This window comes from Danio aesculapii, chromosome 17 (assembly GCF_903798145.1).
Source record: "Danio aesculapii chromosome 17, fDanAes4.1, whole genome shotgun sequence".
Classification (NCBI taxonomy): Eukaryota; Metazoa; Chordata; class Actinopteri; order Cypriniformes; family Danionidae; genus Danio; species Danio aesculapii.
This window is the reverse complement of record NC_079451.1, coordinates 41,242,280-41,259,230: the sequence shown is the minus strand read 5'-3', so window position 1 is coordinate 41,259,230 and position 16,951 is coordinate 41,242,280. Positions and strand designations below refer to the sequence as shown.

At 34.2% G+C, this 16,951-nt stretch overlaps 1 protein-coding gene across 2 annotated transcripts; it reads left to right on the top strand.

Moving 5' to 3' along the window:
• The first annotated feature begins 879 nt into the window (after positions 1 to 879).
• tfb2m (transcription factor B2, mitochondrial) lies at positions 880 to 13,041 on the top strand. 2 transcript variants are annotated; one of them, XM_056476752.1, is made up of 9 exons: positions 882 to 1,000; positions 2,823 to 3,270; positions 4,366 to 4,457; positions 5,849 to 6,002; positions 6,973 to 7,121; positions 7,216 to 7,305; positions 7,426 to 7,488; positions 11,805 to 11,956; positions 12,356 to 13,041. In XM_056476752.1, the coding sequence occupies exons 2-9, from the start codon at positions 2,844 to 2,846 to the stop codon at positions 12,540 to 12,542; spliced, it is 1,314 nt and encodes a 437-aa protein (XP_056332727.1). In that variant the 5' UTR covers positions 882 to 1,000; positions 2,823 to 2,843; the 3' UTR covers positions 12,543 to 13,041. The 2 variants fall into 2 exon arrangements, with proteins under 2 accessions (XP_056332728.1, XP_056332727.1); XM_056476753.1 differs by lacking the exons at positions 11,805 to 11,956; positions 12,356 to 13,041 and adding an exon at positions 9,845 to 10,148 and having other exon boundaries at positions 880 to 1,000.
• The last annotated feature ends 3,910 nt before the right edge of the window (positions 13,042 to 16,951 follow it).

The following is a 16,951-nucleotide window of genomic DNA, read 5'->3' as shown; positions in this document are numbered from 1 at the left end:
ACAAATTAAAATGATTAAGTAAATTTGTAAATAAATAAATATAGTTGTATATTGACTACAAAAAAGTAATATTGTAACAAAACGGTAAATAAAATAGAAAATTACTAAATAAAAATACTTAATAGCAAAGCACGAACAAAAATATGTGTTAGAATTGTATATTGTGGTCAACACTTTGAAATGTCCATATTAATGCATACATATACGTACAGTACAGTATTTGCCTACCTTTTCTGAGCACCAAACACATGTAGACATTTACAAACCTGAGAATAAACACTTGACTGGATGTAATTGGAAGTTTGAATTGTATTCTAGCGATTTTCTCTGACAAAACAATAATTCTGAGCATTAAAATGTGGTTTTCTTACCTCTTCAGACAACTTTGACAGGCAGTTTTCAGGAAATCCCTGGCTACGCAGAACGCATACGGCTCGCATGAATGAATCACCTCACCGGGTTTAATTTCACGCACAGCACGCAAACCATTCCCTTTACCTTCACTTATAAACCTCTCCATATTCACAGCATCCATCATTTCATTGCAATATCATCCGCAGTGGCCGTCCATGTGTTTGTTCGCTGTACATATGAACGCTCTGTTTGTATTCATGACAGTCAACTTGACGCGCCATTACGCAGCTTTTTTAAAACAATCACAAGTTCGAAAAAACAATGTTTTCACTGAACAACCGGCTTTATTAAGATGGCGTCTACATATATATGAGCGTTTGATTACAATATTAATCATAACTGCACCCGTAAATCAAATAAAGCAATGATAACACATTTTGAAATGCGTATAATTGACGCAGTTTTGATTAGCGGGAAGCTGTGTAGACGTCGCCGCGACATGACGTAGATTGTGCGCCTCACCAATAGGGTTGCGCAAACTGCGGGTCAACAGCACGCGGAGCTCAATGTCACGGTCTCTCGTGTTACGCAGCTCCAATGTGCTGCTTTAATATAGATCCTGTGGACCAAAACGGCATCATTTGAGGTTAGTTTGGATTGAATTTGTGTAAATATATAGCCAGCAATCAAATGTTTATTAGAGCAGAGGACCCTAATAGTTATCGGCTGATGTTACGTATTCTGCAAATCTGCTGCAATGGTGTATCGCCTGATAGACAGGATTATGGTCATATAAAAGTTGAAGATGATGTTTAATATTGTTGAAATGTGCTTATGGCATGTTATGTGCAATAATATGGGATATTAATGCTAAAATGTTACTTGGAGAGAAGATTTTAATTAGCTGTTAAATAATGATGCATAACAGCGTTCCCACAGTCATTTACGCCATGGAAATGTTAGCTTTTATTTATTTATTTATTTGTTTATTTGGCAGGGACAGTGTACATTAATTAGCATTTTTGCAAATGCACCAGAATTAGCCAGAAGGCCATTTTTCATCTGTTATCCCTGGACAACCTAAACAATAATACTAAAATTATACAATCAAGCATAGTTAAGAAGCACAAAAATACATATGGTTATGTGTATTTTAATAAAAATGCATGTGTACAAATTAAACCAAAAACACCAACATTATGTAATGGAGATAAAAATAGTTAAAAACACATTTAAACAACAAATCACTAGGATGGCAGGCACAAATGGTAACATGTTACATAAATAAATAAACAACAGGGTTCCCACAGTCATATACGTGATGGAAATGTTAGCTTTTACTGTATCATTATATTTTTAATGTTCAGTTATAGAATAATTTATCTGCTAGATACTCCTTTTTGTAATTACAGTCTTTATAAACTATAATTAAGCACATTTTAAATAGCAAAATTTAGTTTGTCTGAAGGTGGCCTGTATTTGTTAGGTAGAAGATTTAAAGTAAATAGATATTATGCATATATTACTAAGCTTATTTAAAACTTAAACAAAGTTAGGCATATAAAATCTATACAAATAAAATACATATATAATAATACAGGCGAATTAAAGAAGTGATGTTATGATAATTTAATGTTTAACAGTCGCCACAAAAAAATGAAACAGGGAAACAGTTATCCATTGATAATTATATGAAGATAAAGAACAACAAGAGCTATTGTTATCTATTGAGTACCACTAATAATTCATCACAAGTGAGCAGCAAATTATCTTGTTAGTGTGATGGATAATTTAACACTGAAGGATGCTGAAAATTTAGCTTTGCATCACAAGAATAAAATACATTTTAAGATATATTGACATTATCTACAAAATATTTATATCTTTATGTTAAAATGATATTATGCTAATGCCTTAAGTATTGCAAGGACATTGGAAATGTTCAAGAGACCACTTGAAAAGTCACAGTTTCTCTTGATTTTATGATTTAAAATTGTGTGTTAAAAAAAAAAAAAATTATTTTAGTTTTATTCTACATGTTTCTTATTCTACATTTCTTCCAAATTGAAAATAAAACATTCTCATTTAGAGCTTTTCTGTTATTGCATAAAAAAACAAAAAAAAAAATTCAGACATATTTATATTGCTTTTATGTTATGCATTTATTTATTTTCTATCTCAACAGATAAAAACATAAATTTAATTTGATCACGGTATAAAATGTTTTTCTGATCAGTTGCCATTTTCTGGGAGAAAAGTGTTCTAGATGACAGTATTTTTATTTTATATCAGACCTGTAAAAAAAAAAACATTTAAAAAAAAATTATATTTTTAAATAAATCGAGTCCAGTAATTACAATAAGACTCAGAATTTTCAAGCAGTGACTTAATTTTTCATCAAGTTCAAGGATTACTTAACTAGATATTCAGGTTTTAATCTCTGCTTTATTTGCACATTATGTTTTCAGGCTACAAGCTTATTAACAGTCATGGCGGCATGTGGAGGATGCAGGTTTATTATTCTTACTTTAAGAACTCTACCAAGATCTGCATCACCCTGTGCTCTGCCTTTAACGAAACACCGGACTCTGTCAACCTCTGCAAGAACGTACTCTCTAGACTCATTCTCTTCTGGGACAAGAAAAACCCCAGCACAGACAGAGCGGATTTCTCCATCCTTGGGAGGCGTTCAGAGGAATCTCTCTGCTGTCGCTTTGCCCCTGACGGGTCAGTTTCGCCCGCTCTGTCGGTATGATCCTTTAGATTTGGGCGATGTGGATGAAAACGCACAGAAAGCACTGGTTTGTAAAAATCTGAGACGGTTCATCGTTGACCCTGCCCTAGCAACAATCGTAACCGACCACCTCAGCAGGGACATCGATGATGGGAAAGCTGTTATATTTGAGTGTAACCCAGGTGTGTGGCCTTTACTTGTTTATTGAAATGCATCGATTGAACTGAATTGGAATTTCCACTTTAAATTGAGGGGTAGCACTTTCATTTAAGGTGATGGAGTTACATGTTACATTTACCATGGTAATTACAATGAATTATGCATAATGACATTAAATTAACCATAAACCTAACTTGCATTCTAATCCCAACCTTATAAGTATGTGTAAATATTTAATATTACTCAGTAGTCAAATGAATAGCTACCCAAAATAGTCAAATGAAAGTGTAACCCAATTTGGTTCACAACAGTATCTGACACAAATAAAGTACGAATAAACAAAAGAAACTGAAAACCAAAATGTAATCAAGCACCAAGGAATGAAATGTGTTCAGAAGTGAAATACATATATTTGATATTTAGTATCATTTAAAAAAAAAAAGATTTATACATTTTTAAAATATTTAATTATGAAAAAAATATATTAAATGGCAGCTATTTACAAATGATTTTTAGCTGATATACGTATGATATAAATTTATTACGTATTGATATTTGTTTAATGATATTTGATATCCAATATTTTATGATATTGTGAGGGTGGCGCAGTAGGTAGTGCTGTCGCCTCACAGCAAGAGGGTCGCTGGTTCGAGCATGTGCTAAATTAATTGGCGGTTTATTCCGCTGTGACGATCCCGGATTAATAAAGGGACTAAGCTGAAAAGAAAATGAATGAATGTTTAATGTGAGTTTTGGCCAGACTGTTATTATCCGCTGTAGAGTGGTCACTCCAGGATGTGACAAGTTTTTAATACTTGGAGAAGAGGATGCTCCCACATGCTCTATTTGTAAAGCATTTTTAACATGAAGCATGCTCTATTTGATTGTGCCGGCTTTAATTGTGTGGATGGAATTTATTCAGTTTATTCTTTTGAAGCGGTTTTTAACACCGTTAATACAAATGCAGTTTTAGATTATTTTTTTTTATGTAAAAATAAATGGTAAAACCGTAAAATGATTTATAACTGCAGTATACTTTTTCTTGGAATGAAAGTGGCCATAAAAGCTGGTATGGCATTAAACGCAAACATTAATGTGAGTTTTGTCTCTGCCTGCAGGTCCTGGAGTGTTGACTCGTGCTTTGCTGAACCGCGGGGCTCAAAGAATAGTTGCACTGGAAAGTGATGCAAACTTTCTCCCTGAGTTGCAGGTACATGTCTAAATAGCCTTACTAGCTCTGTTACCATCCATATATTATTAAGTGAGGTTTAGGGTATTAGCATAAAAATTCTGGATGAAAATATCAAATGTGCAGTCAAATTCAGAAGGAGAATTTTTCCAACGGACAAGAGCTGTGGTCAAAAATCTTTTGATGGAGATTCTGAGTTTTTCAAATGTGATGCTCTCTTTTTTCTTTTTTTTTTTTAGCCCAGTTTTATTTTCAAATATATGTTTAACAAATCATATTGTGAGACAGTAACATCCTTTTTTTTTATTTACCAAAAGTAAACAAAGAAAAAAAATCTCTTCTCTGTTAAATTCTGAGCTTAGTTTTTAACAGCAGATGGCGCTATAGGCTACTTTTAAAAGCAGATGGCACTCTAGGCTAGTTTTAAACAGCAGATAGTGCTGTATGCTTTACAAACAGCTAGACTTTCCTTGCTTTCAGTTCCTTACAAACACCACATGAACCTAAAATAATCATGGATAAAGTTTGGAATAGTTTAAGTGAATTAATGTGTTAGTGAGCTGTGTTTACATTACTCTTGTGACAAAATACGACTTGCATCACTCAGCTGAACACACAAGCACTCCTCCTGACCATTTGAGTATACAGTTAAAAACTAGCCTAGAGCAGCTTCTGCCATTAAAAACTAAGCACAGACTCAATTCAAGATAGAATATTGACATATTTTGAAAAACCCAGAATTGATTTTCTCAAACATTTTTTTCCACAGCTTTAGTGCAAATATTTACCAAATAATTGATCACTTTGACTTAAAAATTTCTTAATACACAAAAACCTTGTGACTGTGCCTTGGCATATTAAGTTTTTTGTATGCATCTGTCTCAGTGCAAAGCATCTTAAATGTCTTAATCATTCCAGAATAATGGAGAAAGTCTGTCATTATAATGGTTTGGTTAAATGATTTCCAATTCTGAAAAAGTGTGTTCTAAAACATCTGGCATCCGAATACAGTATAGTATGCATCTGCAGCTATGCGACATGTCTCATTCATTATGTAGGAAAGAACTACATTGGTTTTTGCTCTCATGAACACATTGTATGGAAGCATTGTTGTATTTACAAATTATTTATGCAATATTACATATTTGTTTATGTCAGAATATTGCAACAAATATCCACGGATGTTTCTAATAGTACAACAACCTCAATCTCTTTTGAATCCAACTGGTCAAAAGATTTCTTAGTTTGTGATCCTTTTAATGTTAGTTAGATAATAAAAAAAACTCTACAAAATGGACACAATAACAACAATACTTACAATCTCACTGTAAAGGCAGACTGTGGAGACTTTTCAGTGATTCACAGTCTAATGTGGTCATCTCCCACAACCCTAAACTGTTTTCATTTTAAAGGAACTTGAGAGCAGACTGGAGGGGCAGCTGGATGTGGTTCATTGTGATTTCTTCAAACTGGACCCCATCGGCAGCGGCATCATGAAACCACCTGTCATGTACTCAGAAAAGCTCTTCTCTGACCTTGCCATCTCTGAAATACCGTGGACGGCAGGTCAGTGAACCAAACATTCAGAATAATGTGAGCATATAACAACACGAAGATTAGATGGATTTGCTCTTCAGTGTTTGGACTTTCAGCTGTGAAAATTAAACACGCTGAGCTGAATTAAACTGAACTTCAACTCTGAAATCTGGACTAACAGTTTCAATTTACTAGAACTTCTATGTTAAGCTGCTTTGGCACAATCTACATTGTAACAGCGCTATAGAAATAAACATGAATATAATTGAATTTGATGAAATATTTTACATTGTAAAATTGCTCAAATAGTAGAGCATGATAATTGTAACACCAAAGTAGCCTGTTTCATTTCCAGGGAAAACAAAAACTGATAAATAAATAAAAAAAATAATGTCACTTTTGCTGGAAATATCTGACAAATGCATGAATGTGATCCTGGAGTCTTATGTTGCACAGGTATATTTGTAGAAATAGACAACAATACATTGTATGAGTCAAAATCCGTCATGACAACGGTCATTATAATATAAAGAGCATGCTCCATTAGGACATTTTGTAAATGCCCTACCATGTATGTATATGTGTATATATATATAAATGTTATAAATGTTTCATAAAATAAATATATTGTGTTTAAAGGGAAAAAAATTTAGTTTTTTACCCAGACATTTAAATGGAATATATTTTACAGTAAAAATCACAATACTGAGAAACCGTGATTTTTTAAAAATTTTTATTCAAGGTTATCATTCTGTCAGGATCTTATACCGGCCCATGCCTAATCACATATGAGATGAATGATGTCAGTATGTAATAACCGGAAATTATCTCTTAATGAACCGATACTAAAGTGTCCACTTCTGCATCGTGGTGCACCGAAGAAACAATTAATTTTGACCCAAAAAAAATGCATGCAAAATGTTTGACTAGTAAACTTTTGACTAGTAGAATACAATTTCTATATATATAATTTTTTTCTGTGCTTTTTTTTCTGTCTCAGATGTCCCAGTGAAGGTCGTGGGTCTCTTCACACAGAGGAATGAGAGAAACTTGTTGTGGAAGATGATTTACAGCCTGTTTGAGCGCCGCTCCATTTTCCGCTATGGACGTGTGGAGCTGATCATGTTCATCAGTCAGAAAGAGTACACGGTGAGTTCACACAACTCCAGGTGGAAGAAAAAATAGAGATAGGAGTTTCCAATTGGATCTTAAATGTAAATTCTGATTTTTTTTCCTCTGACAGAAACTAGTGACCGGTCCGAGGGATTATAAGAACTACCAAGCTTTCAGTGCCTTGGCGCAGATGGCCTTTGATATTGAGTTACTACATGAAGTGAGACATTATTTCATTATCACTCATATATTACTCATGTCTTTGTATGGGAGTAATGCATGAATTAAAATGTTTGTTTGTTTGTGCTATATTTTAATGTGAATTTCTGTATTTTATCAGGAGCCATTGTCATCCTTTTTGACTACAGCCAACAATAATAGAAAGAGCACATCAGGGAGCGCTGTAAGTACTGGCACACAGAAATGTCATACTAGGATTCAACACTGATTATATTATTTTTGAGACTTATGTTATTTTATTTATGACTTATGGGAGGCACTACGTCACATCTTTCCATTCAGTTTAATGCAATTGATTTTTTTTTCTTAATGAATGACTCTGAAAGGTAGTCTGAATGGATTATGGGTCACTGGTCTAAATCATGACTAAGCAACCCCTAAGTAACCTTAGATTTATGGCTATTTATTAATGATAGCATATTTTGTTCACAAAATAAGCTGAGATGCAAACGTCTAACTGTTAAGTGTACTTTTTAAAAGCAGTATTTAAAATGTCTCCTTGATAGCCTCTGGAGTTTTGTTGTAATAAATGACATTATCATATACAGTTGAAGTCAATTTGAAGTCGATAAGTTATTTAGCCCCCCTTTGATTATTTTTATTTTTTAAATATTTCCCAAATGATGTTTAACAGAGCAAGGGAATTTTCACAGTATGTCTAATAATATTTTTTCTTCTGGAGAAAGTCTTATTTGATTTATTTTGGCTAGAATAAAAGCAGTTTTTAATTTTTAAAAACATTTTAAGGTCAATATTATTAGCCCCTTTAAGCTATATTTTTTCGATAGTCTACAGAACAAACCATCGTTGTACAATAACTTGCCTAATTAGCCTAACCTGCCTAGTTAATGTAATTAACCTAGTTAAGCCTTTTGTCACATTTAAATAAGGGTACAGGGAAGGACCCAATATGCAAGTAATAAGTTTATTTGACATAGTTAAACTAAACCAACAGGGCAGAAAAGTCACTCCTCACAGCAGTCCAGCAGTCACTCCTCACAGTCCTGAGCACATACAGACTCACATGAGCAAACACAACGAACTGACAAGGAAACATAGAAACGTAGCCCAGATATAGGCACGATAATGAACCTCAGCTGGTGAGCTAATCAAAACAGCTGAGTGCCGTCATAACACGTGACCAAACAAATACACGTGGACAACCAAACAAAACAAACCCACGTGACAAAACAGACACTCCGGAAAGCGCACAACCCTGCAACCGTGACACCTTTAAATGTCACTTTAAGCTGTATAGAAGTGTCTTCAAAATATCTAGTAAAATATAATTTACTGTCATCATGGCAAAGATAAAATAAATCAGTTATTAGAAATGAGTTATTAAAACTATTATGTTTAGAAATGTGTTGAAAAAAATCTTCTCTCCGTTGAACAGAAATTGGGAAAAAATAAACAAGGGGGCTAATAAATCAGGGAGGCTAATAATTCTGACCTCAACTGTAAGTATGAGTACGACCCGCTCGTTTCGTCACAACATAAAAGAGAAATCAATTGACAAAATAATCTGAATGCAAATTATTTATAAGAACAAATAATCATTGTAGATTACAAACAACCCACTAAGTTCTTTAGCACGTATGCATCTCTACATGTTTAAACAATTTAAACTAAAATACACAATGACACTCTATCAAACATATCCACGATAAGGAATATGGTTACTTAGTGAGATATAAACGCACAGCAATACTACACAAAGCGAGGATGGACTTGCTTTGTGAGTAAAGCTCTGTTATAGTGCAGCGGCATTGGAAACTTTATGCCTATGCACCAGACACGTCTGAACAAATTCCTACGCATGTGCAAGGTAGGCAGTTCTGTAAAATTATCGACTTAAAGGTATCAACCTAATTTTGATATCGGATCAATACCAATAACATTAGTAATACCATTTATCGGCTAAAAACGATATGGCAGCCGATATATTATGCATCTCTATTATAAAAGGAACTAATTGAACAACAATCAATCAATCAAAACAAACAAAAGTCTAGGGAATAACAAAGATAAAGAACTTGAGATACCATAGTCTACCATAGTGTTACAAAGTCAAAGAGATGGTCTTGACATGAGGACATCCAAGTAGCCACATCTAGCCAGGTAGCTAGCCCAACAACTCTTATTTATATGCATTGAACCAATTGGTTAGCAAAGCAGACATCCAATCAGGGTCTGCCCCATAATCCAACCTGGAACCTTTGATGCATCACCGTATTAATGAGGTAAAATTATGAAAAATGGATACAGTCATTTACAGTCAAATGTTGCTGAAAGATACTCACCGGCCACTTTATTAGGTACCCCTATCCAACTGCTCGTTAACGCCATTTCTAATCAACCAATCACATGGCAGCAACTCAATGCATTTATGCATGTAGACATGGTCAAGATGATCTGCTGCAGTTACCCGAGCATCAGAATGGGGTAGAAAGGTGATTTAAGTGAATTTGAACATGGCATGGTTGTTGGTGCCTGATGAGCTAATCTGAGTATTTCAGAAACTGCTGATCTGCGGGGATTTTCACGCACAGCCATCTCTAGGGTTTACAGAGAATCGTGCAAAAAAGATCAAATCAGACTGGTTCCAGCTGATAGAAAGGCAACAGTTACTCAAATAACCACTCGTTGCAGCTTTACAGAAAAGCATCCCTGCACCCACAGCATGTCGAACCTTGAGGCGGATGGGCTACAGCAGCAGAAGACCACACCCGGTGCTACTCCTGTCAGCTAAGAACAAGAAACTGAGGCTACTATTCGCTCAGGCTCACCAAAATTGGACAATAGACAATAGTCTCGATTTCTGCTTCGACATTCGGATCAGAATTTGCCGTCAACAGCATGAAAGTGAGGATCCATCCTGCCTTGTATCAACAGTTCAGGCTGGTGGTGGTGGTGTAATGGTGTGGGGGATATTTTCATGGCACACTTTGGTCCTATTAGTACCACTTGAGCATCATGTCAACGCCAGAGCCAACCTGAGTATTGTTGCTGACCATGTCTATCCTTTTATGACCACAGTGTACCCATTTTCTGATGGCTACTTACAGCAGGATAACACGCCATGTCATAAAGCTCGAATCATCTCAGAGTGGTTTCTTAAACATGACAATGAGTTCATTACTCAAATGGCCTCCACAGTCACCAGAACTCAATCTAATAGAGCAACTTTGGGATGTGGTGAAACAGGAGATTCGCATCATGGATGTACAGCCGACAAATCTCTAGCAACTGCGTGATGCTATCATGTCAATATAGACCAAAATCTCTGAGGAATATTTCCAGTACCTTGTTGAATCTTTGTCACAAAGAATTAAGGCAGTTCTGAAGGCAAAAGTGGGTCCAAAAAACGTATAACTGCCACAATAAAGAGGCCGATGAGAGTATGAAGAGGACTCTATTACTTGTATATTATACTACTATATAATATTAAAGGCTACAATTAACAAAGTGCAGTATGTTAAATGAGGTTTCTATTGGTTTTTCTAATCAAGTAAATCAAAGAAACATTATGTGTGCAAACAGCATGTGAAGCACACATGTGACAGTTTTTATATTCATGCCTACATCTAATTATTAAATTGTGTTTGAGTTACTTCAATTGGAAATATATTTCTCACAGTGGCTTTCATAACTTGTTTTCATGACAGATTAAATGTATACATTAATTAAGATGTAATTAATAGGCTATGTAAGATATAATGAATATACACAGTGTATAAGATAAGATGCAAATATGTATAAAAAAAACCTTGTAATGAATGGTCCAGAAGTGTGTTTTGAAACAGCAGAGACTAAAAGATTGATTTTGGGATTTTTTAAATACAGTTGAAGTCAGAATTATTAGCCCCCCTGTGTGTTTTTTTTCCCCCAATTTCTCTTTAACAGAGATTTTTTTCAACACATTTCTAATCATAATAGTTTTAATAACTCATCTCTAATAACTGATTTATTTTATCTCTGTCATGATGACAGTAAATAATATTTGACTAGATATTTTTTCAAGACACTTCTACACTGCTTAAAGTGACATTTAAAAACTAGGTTAATTAGGTTAACTAGACAAGTTAGGGTAATACAAGTTATTGTATAATGATGGTTTGTTCTGTAGACTATTGAAAAAATATAGCATAAAGGGGCTAATAGTTTTGAACTTAAAATGTTTTTAAAAAGTTAAAAACTGCTTTTATTCGTGCCAAAATAAAACCAATACGACTTTCTCCAGAAGAAAAAATATTATCAGACATACTGTGAGCATTTCCTTGCTCTGTTAAACATCATTTGGGAAATAATTAAAAAAAGAAGAAAAATAAATCAAAGGGGGCTAATAATTCTGACTTCAACTGTATATTTTAGTTCATTAAAATGTACGTATATAGAACTATACTTATCAAATTTAGTCCTACACCTGCATACCCAATTCATTTATTGCTTTAATTTTATACTTTTGTTTTTGAACAGCTATCCCAGAGTGAAAACCTTTGCCTGGTGCGGATCACTCCACGCGAGGACTTGTTTAACTCTCATCTAACTCCGTTGAATGGCAGCACACTGGTCCTGATGGTGAAACAATGCCTTGCCAAAAGAAAAGGCAAACTGATTCAACAAATTAAGTAAGTTTATGCATTTCTGGACCTATTGATGCGTCTTACTCCTGTTATTGCATGCATTTTTGTTTGATCGAATGACAAGTTGTTGACAGGAGGACACCTGTTTATGCCTGCTGGCATAAAAAAAAGGTGTCACCAGTAAAAAAATGCACACATGCTCCACCAATATTTTTTTAACATGCAGTTTATTTACAAAAAACCCTTGAATCTACCGAGAAAAAAATATCTATAGAGAAAGGGAATGTTTTGAGTTTCAGTGCATACCTGGAATTGCTTAGGGCTCCAAAATCACCAAGTCCGCGCCTGCATCAAGTGGAAACAGGATCTTTTTATGCAAACTATGCATTATGAAAATCTATGAAGACTTGTAATCTGACTTTTTTTGTCTTCTGTCTTTAAAAGCTCATGGAGTCCTGGCATGGGATCGGAGTTGATCTCAAACCTTGGTTTTCTTGACGACACACTGACAGGCGACGTCTACCCTGATGAGTACAAGCGTCTGTTTGAGCTGATGGAGCAGTCTGGAAGCTTCGCTGAGAGCTGGCTTTATCAGGAGACACTGGAAACCACAAAAATAGGCCACGGTTAACACCACTAGAGACATTCGCCTTCACAACTGATCAGAAAACAGAAAAAAGGTGTTGCTTTATATGGAAGAAAGATAACTAGTGAAGAGAAACACTATATTGCTTTACAAACAAACTCTTAATGATGGCTAATGTGTAGACAGACTTGTCTATGAAAGACTTTACATATTGATAAAGTTATATTTAGTCAAATGATGAGGACTGGAGAAGCTGGTGTTGGAAACAAGAATGATATTGAACTCATGAAGCCAATAACCATTATGTGTGTGTGTACTGCATGTACACCGAATACTTCCTTAATCTGTTTGATTCTGATAGGAGATATTACATATGAACGTAACAGGATTAAGCAACTTGTAATCTTAATGATTACGTTAGCACAGCCAGTTAAGGTGTACATTTGCAAAGTGCTGATGTTTGTGTGTTTTCATATTTGAATGTTTGCTGTATTTAATAAGATGATTTTTTTTTTAAATAAACTACAAATGAATGACAGACGTTTAGGGACTGAAGACATCAACTGATGAAGTGTTTCAGGTGTAATTTTGTCCCATTCTTTGTGCAAACAAGTCTTAAGGTGGGCAACAGTACGGGGTCTTCGTGGTCGCATTTTGCACTTCAAAATGTACCACACTATTGGAGACGAGTTGGGACTGCAGGCAGGCCAGTCAAGTAACCATATCCTCTCTCACATATTTGTTGGTCAACTGGCGATCCTCTGCTGATTTCACAACACTTTAAAGACATTTAGAGACTGAAGACACCATGTGATGAAGTGTTTCAGGTGTAATTGTGTCCCATTCCTCCTGCTAATAAGTCTTAAGGTGGGTAACAGTCTGGGGTTGTTGCATTTTGCACTTCAGAATGCACCACACATTCTCTATTGGAGACAGGTCGGGACTGCAGGCAGGCCAATCAAGTAACTATCCTTTCTCACGTATTTGTTGGCAAACTGGTGATCCTTAGCCTATTTCACAACACTTAAAAGACGTTTAGGGACTGAAGACACCAAGTGATGAAGTGTTTCAGATGTAATTTTGTCCCATTTATCCTGCAAACAAGTCTTGAGGTGGGCTTCAAAATGTGCAACATATTCTCTATTGGAGACAGGTCAGGACTGCAGGCAGGCCAGTTAAGTAACTGTATCCTCTTACATATTTGTTGGCAAACTGGTGATCCTTAGCCCATTTCACAACACTTAAAATACGTTTAGGGACTGAAGACACCAAGTGATGAAGTGTTTCAGATGTAATTGTCTCCCATTCATCCTGCAAACAAGTCTTAAGATGGGCTTCAAAATTTGCCACACATTCTCTATTGGAGACAGGTGGGGACTGCAGGCAGGCCAGTCAAGTAACTGTATCCTCCCTCACGTACTGGCAAACTAGCGGTCCTCTGCCCATTTCACAACACTTAAAAGACATTTAGAGACCGAAGACACGAGTGATGAAGTGTTTCAGGTGTAATTTCATCCTATTGTTTTTGCAAACAAGACTTAAAGGTGGGCAACAGTACAGAGTCTTCGTTGTCGCATTTTGCGCTTCAACATGCACCACACATTCTCTATTGGAGACAGGTCGGGACTGCAGACAGGCCAGTCAAGTACCTGTATCCTCTTTCTTCGCAGCCAGGACTTTGTAATGTGTGCAGAATGTGATTTTAGCGTTGTCTTGTTGAAATATGCATAGGCGTCGCTGGAAAAGAAGGCAGCATATTGTGCTGCAAAATCTCTATGTACTTTTTAGCATTAATGGTGCCATCACAAAAGTGCAAGTTACCTTTGCCAAGAGCACTGACACAACCCCATGCTATGACAGAAACTGGCTTTTGGACTTGTTGCTGGTAACAGTCTGGATGATCCTTTTCTTCTTTGGTCCGGAGCACACAGCGTTAATTAAATGAAAACATATCAACACTTTATTCAAGAATTATTGAATTATGTACATATTAATATGTTCTAGTCAGGAATTAATTCACCAAAATGTAAAAGTAAATATTCTATTTAATAAAACAATGATAATTTTTATCATTAATTATCATAATTATTATTGTTGTAGGGGTGACACGGTGGCTCAGTGGTTAGCACTGTTGCCTCACAGCAAGAAGGTCTCTGGTTTAAGTCCCAGCTGGGTCAGTTGGCGTTTCTGTGTGGAGTTTGCATGTTCTCCCTGTATTTGTGTTGGTTTCCTCCCGGTTTCCCCCACAGTCCAAAGATATATAGGTGAATTGAATAAACTAAAATTGCCTGTAGTGTAAATGTGTATGGGTGTTTCCCAGTACAGGGTTGCAGCTGGAAGGTCATCTGCTGTGTAAAACATATGCTGGATAAGTTGGCAGCTCATTCCGCTGTGGTGACTCCTGATGAATAAAGGGACTAAGCTGAAGGAAAATGAATGAATGACTGTTGTATTTTGCAGTGTACTTCATACTTTCATATAAAGATATGGAATATTCAATGATTTTAAAATCAATAAATTTTGATAACATTTCACAATATTACTGTTTTTTTGTCGCTGCATGTTATAACACACGTGCAACCTAATTGGGGACAGTGTACATTTCCACTTGGTTACTAAAACATGAAACAATTATTAACTTTCATATTCTCATCCACAAGAGGGCGTAAAATACTACATAAAAAGTGGTACTCTGCACATGTGCGACTCCTACTGTGATAAAAACTTTTTTTTACAGTCTATGGATAAAACCTTGGTGAATGAGTATTAATTGTTACGTCTCTGAAAGGTTACCAAGCAACATTTTTTATTTCAAAGGATACATAATACATATTATTTGCTATAACGTGACTTAGATTAATACACAAATGTATACATACAATACAACGTTAAAAATCTTAATACATAAATAGAAATAAAGATCAATACATGAATGAATAAACAAATACATATAATTAAAGAATTTTTTTTAAAGAGTAAATAAACATGAGAATTTAAGATACAAATCTGTAAATTATTAAAATATTTTACAAAAATGTATATGAAAAGGAAAGTGATCCTTACAATAATGATTCTTTCAGTAACAGTTGGTTTAGCAGCTCTATTATTTAAAAGATAGTCAGACAGATATAATACCAAGCAACATCTTTATGAAGAGGGTCTCTAAACAAAAAAGACCTATGCTATGGAGGACGAAACCTGCAAAAACAATTGATATATATATTCATTGAGATAAACCCCTTGAGATGTACCATCTCATTTTCAAGGGGGTCCCACAATAAATCACAATCACATAATAATAACACCAGAAGACAAAAACAAAACATAACTTACATAACTTCCAAAAAACATAACATAACAAAAAGAAAAAAAGGGGGAAGTAGTATACATACATATATATATATATATATATATATATATATATATATATATATATATATATATATATATATATATATATATATATATATATATATATATATATATATATATATATATATATATATATATATATATATATATATATATATATATATATATACACAGTACAGAAAATATATACAGATCAGTGAATTAAATCACCACATAAATAATAACATCCAGTGACAATCCAGTATCCAATAAATAATTAAATATGCAAATACATAAGTGAGAAAATAAATCCATAAATTCCTGCTTAAATAAAACAATAAATGTGCAAATAGATAAATGTATATAAAAAAACACAAATTCCTGCATAAATAAATAATTAATAGAGCAGGCAGGTAAATAATAAAAAAATAAATTACTCGAATGTATGGAGGACGAAACCTGCAAAAACAATAAATAAATAAAAACGCAAATACATAAATAAATGACTAAATAAACCTATAAATACCTACATAAATAAAAACATTCAATAATTAAATATGCAAAATAAATAAATGTATATACAAATCCACAAATTGCTGCTTAAAATAATTATTTAAATAATTAACAGTGGGGGCATGTAAATAATTAAATAAACTACACGAATGTCGGGGGAATAAGAAAATGCTAAACTGAAAGTTCCCCCCTTTCATACGTTCATTCATTTCTTAAACGTAGCTCTGCATTTACTTTTCCTCAGGTCAACATGGTAATGAGAATTCTTATTCCCCCAAAATTCATTACCTGCCTGCACTATTCATTGTTTTTATATTCATTTATGCAGGAATTTGTGGATTCTTATATACTTTTATTTAATTGCATATTTATTTATTATTATATCTATGCAGGAATTTTGGGTTTTATTTGCTCATTCATTTATGTATTTGCATATTTATTTATTTTTTTGTTTTTGCAGGTTTCGTCCTCCATACGAATGTTGGGGAAAAAAGAAAATGCATAACTGAAAGTTTATCTTTCCCATATATATATATATAAATACTATATATATATATATATATATATATATATATATATATATATATATA

Bases quoted from the DNA above. Each gene is read 5' to 3' on its own strand.
- tfb2m (XM_056476752.1), top strand. From the start codon at position 2,844: ATGGCGGCATGTGGAGGATGCAGGTTTATTATTCTTACTTTAAGAACT. The intron at 7,122-7,215 runs GTGAGTTCACAC...TTCCTCTGACAG, and splicing joins TCAGTCAGAAAGAGTACACG to AAACTAGTGACCGGTCCGAG. The intron at 11,957-12,355 runs GTAAGTTTATGC...TGTCTTTAAAAG, and splicing joins AAACTGATTCAACAAATTAA to CTCATGGAGTCCTGGCATGG.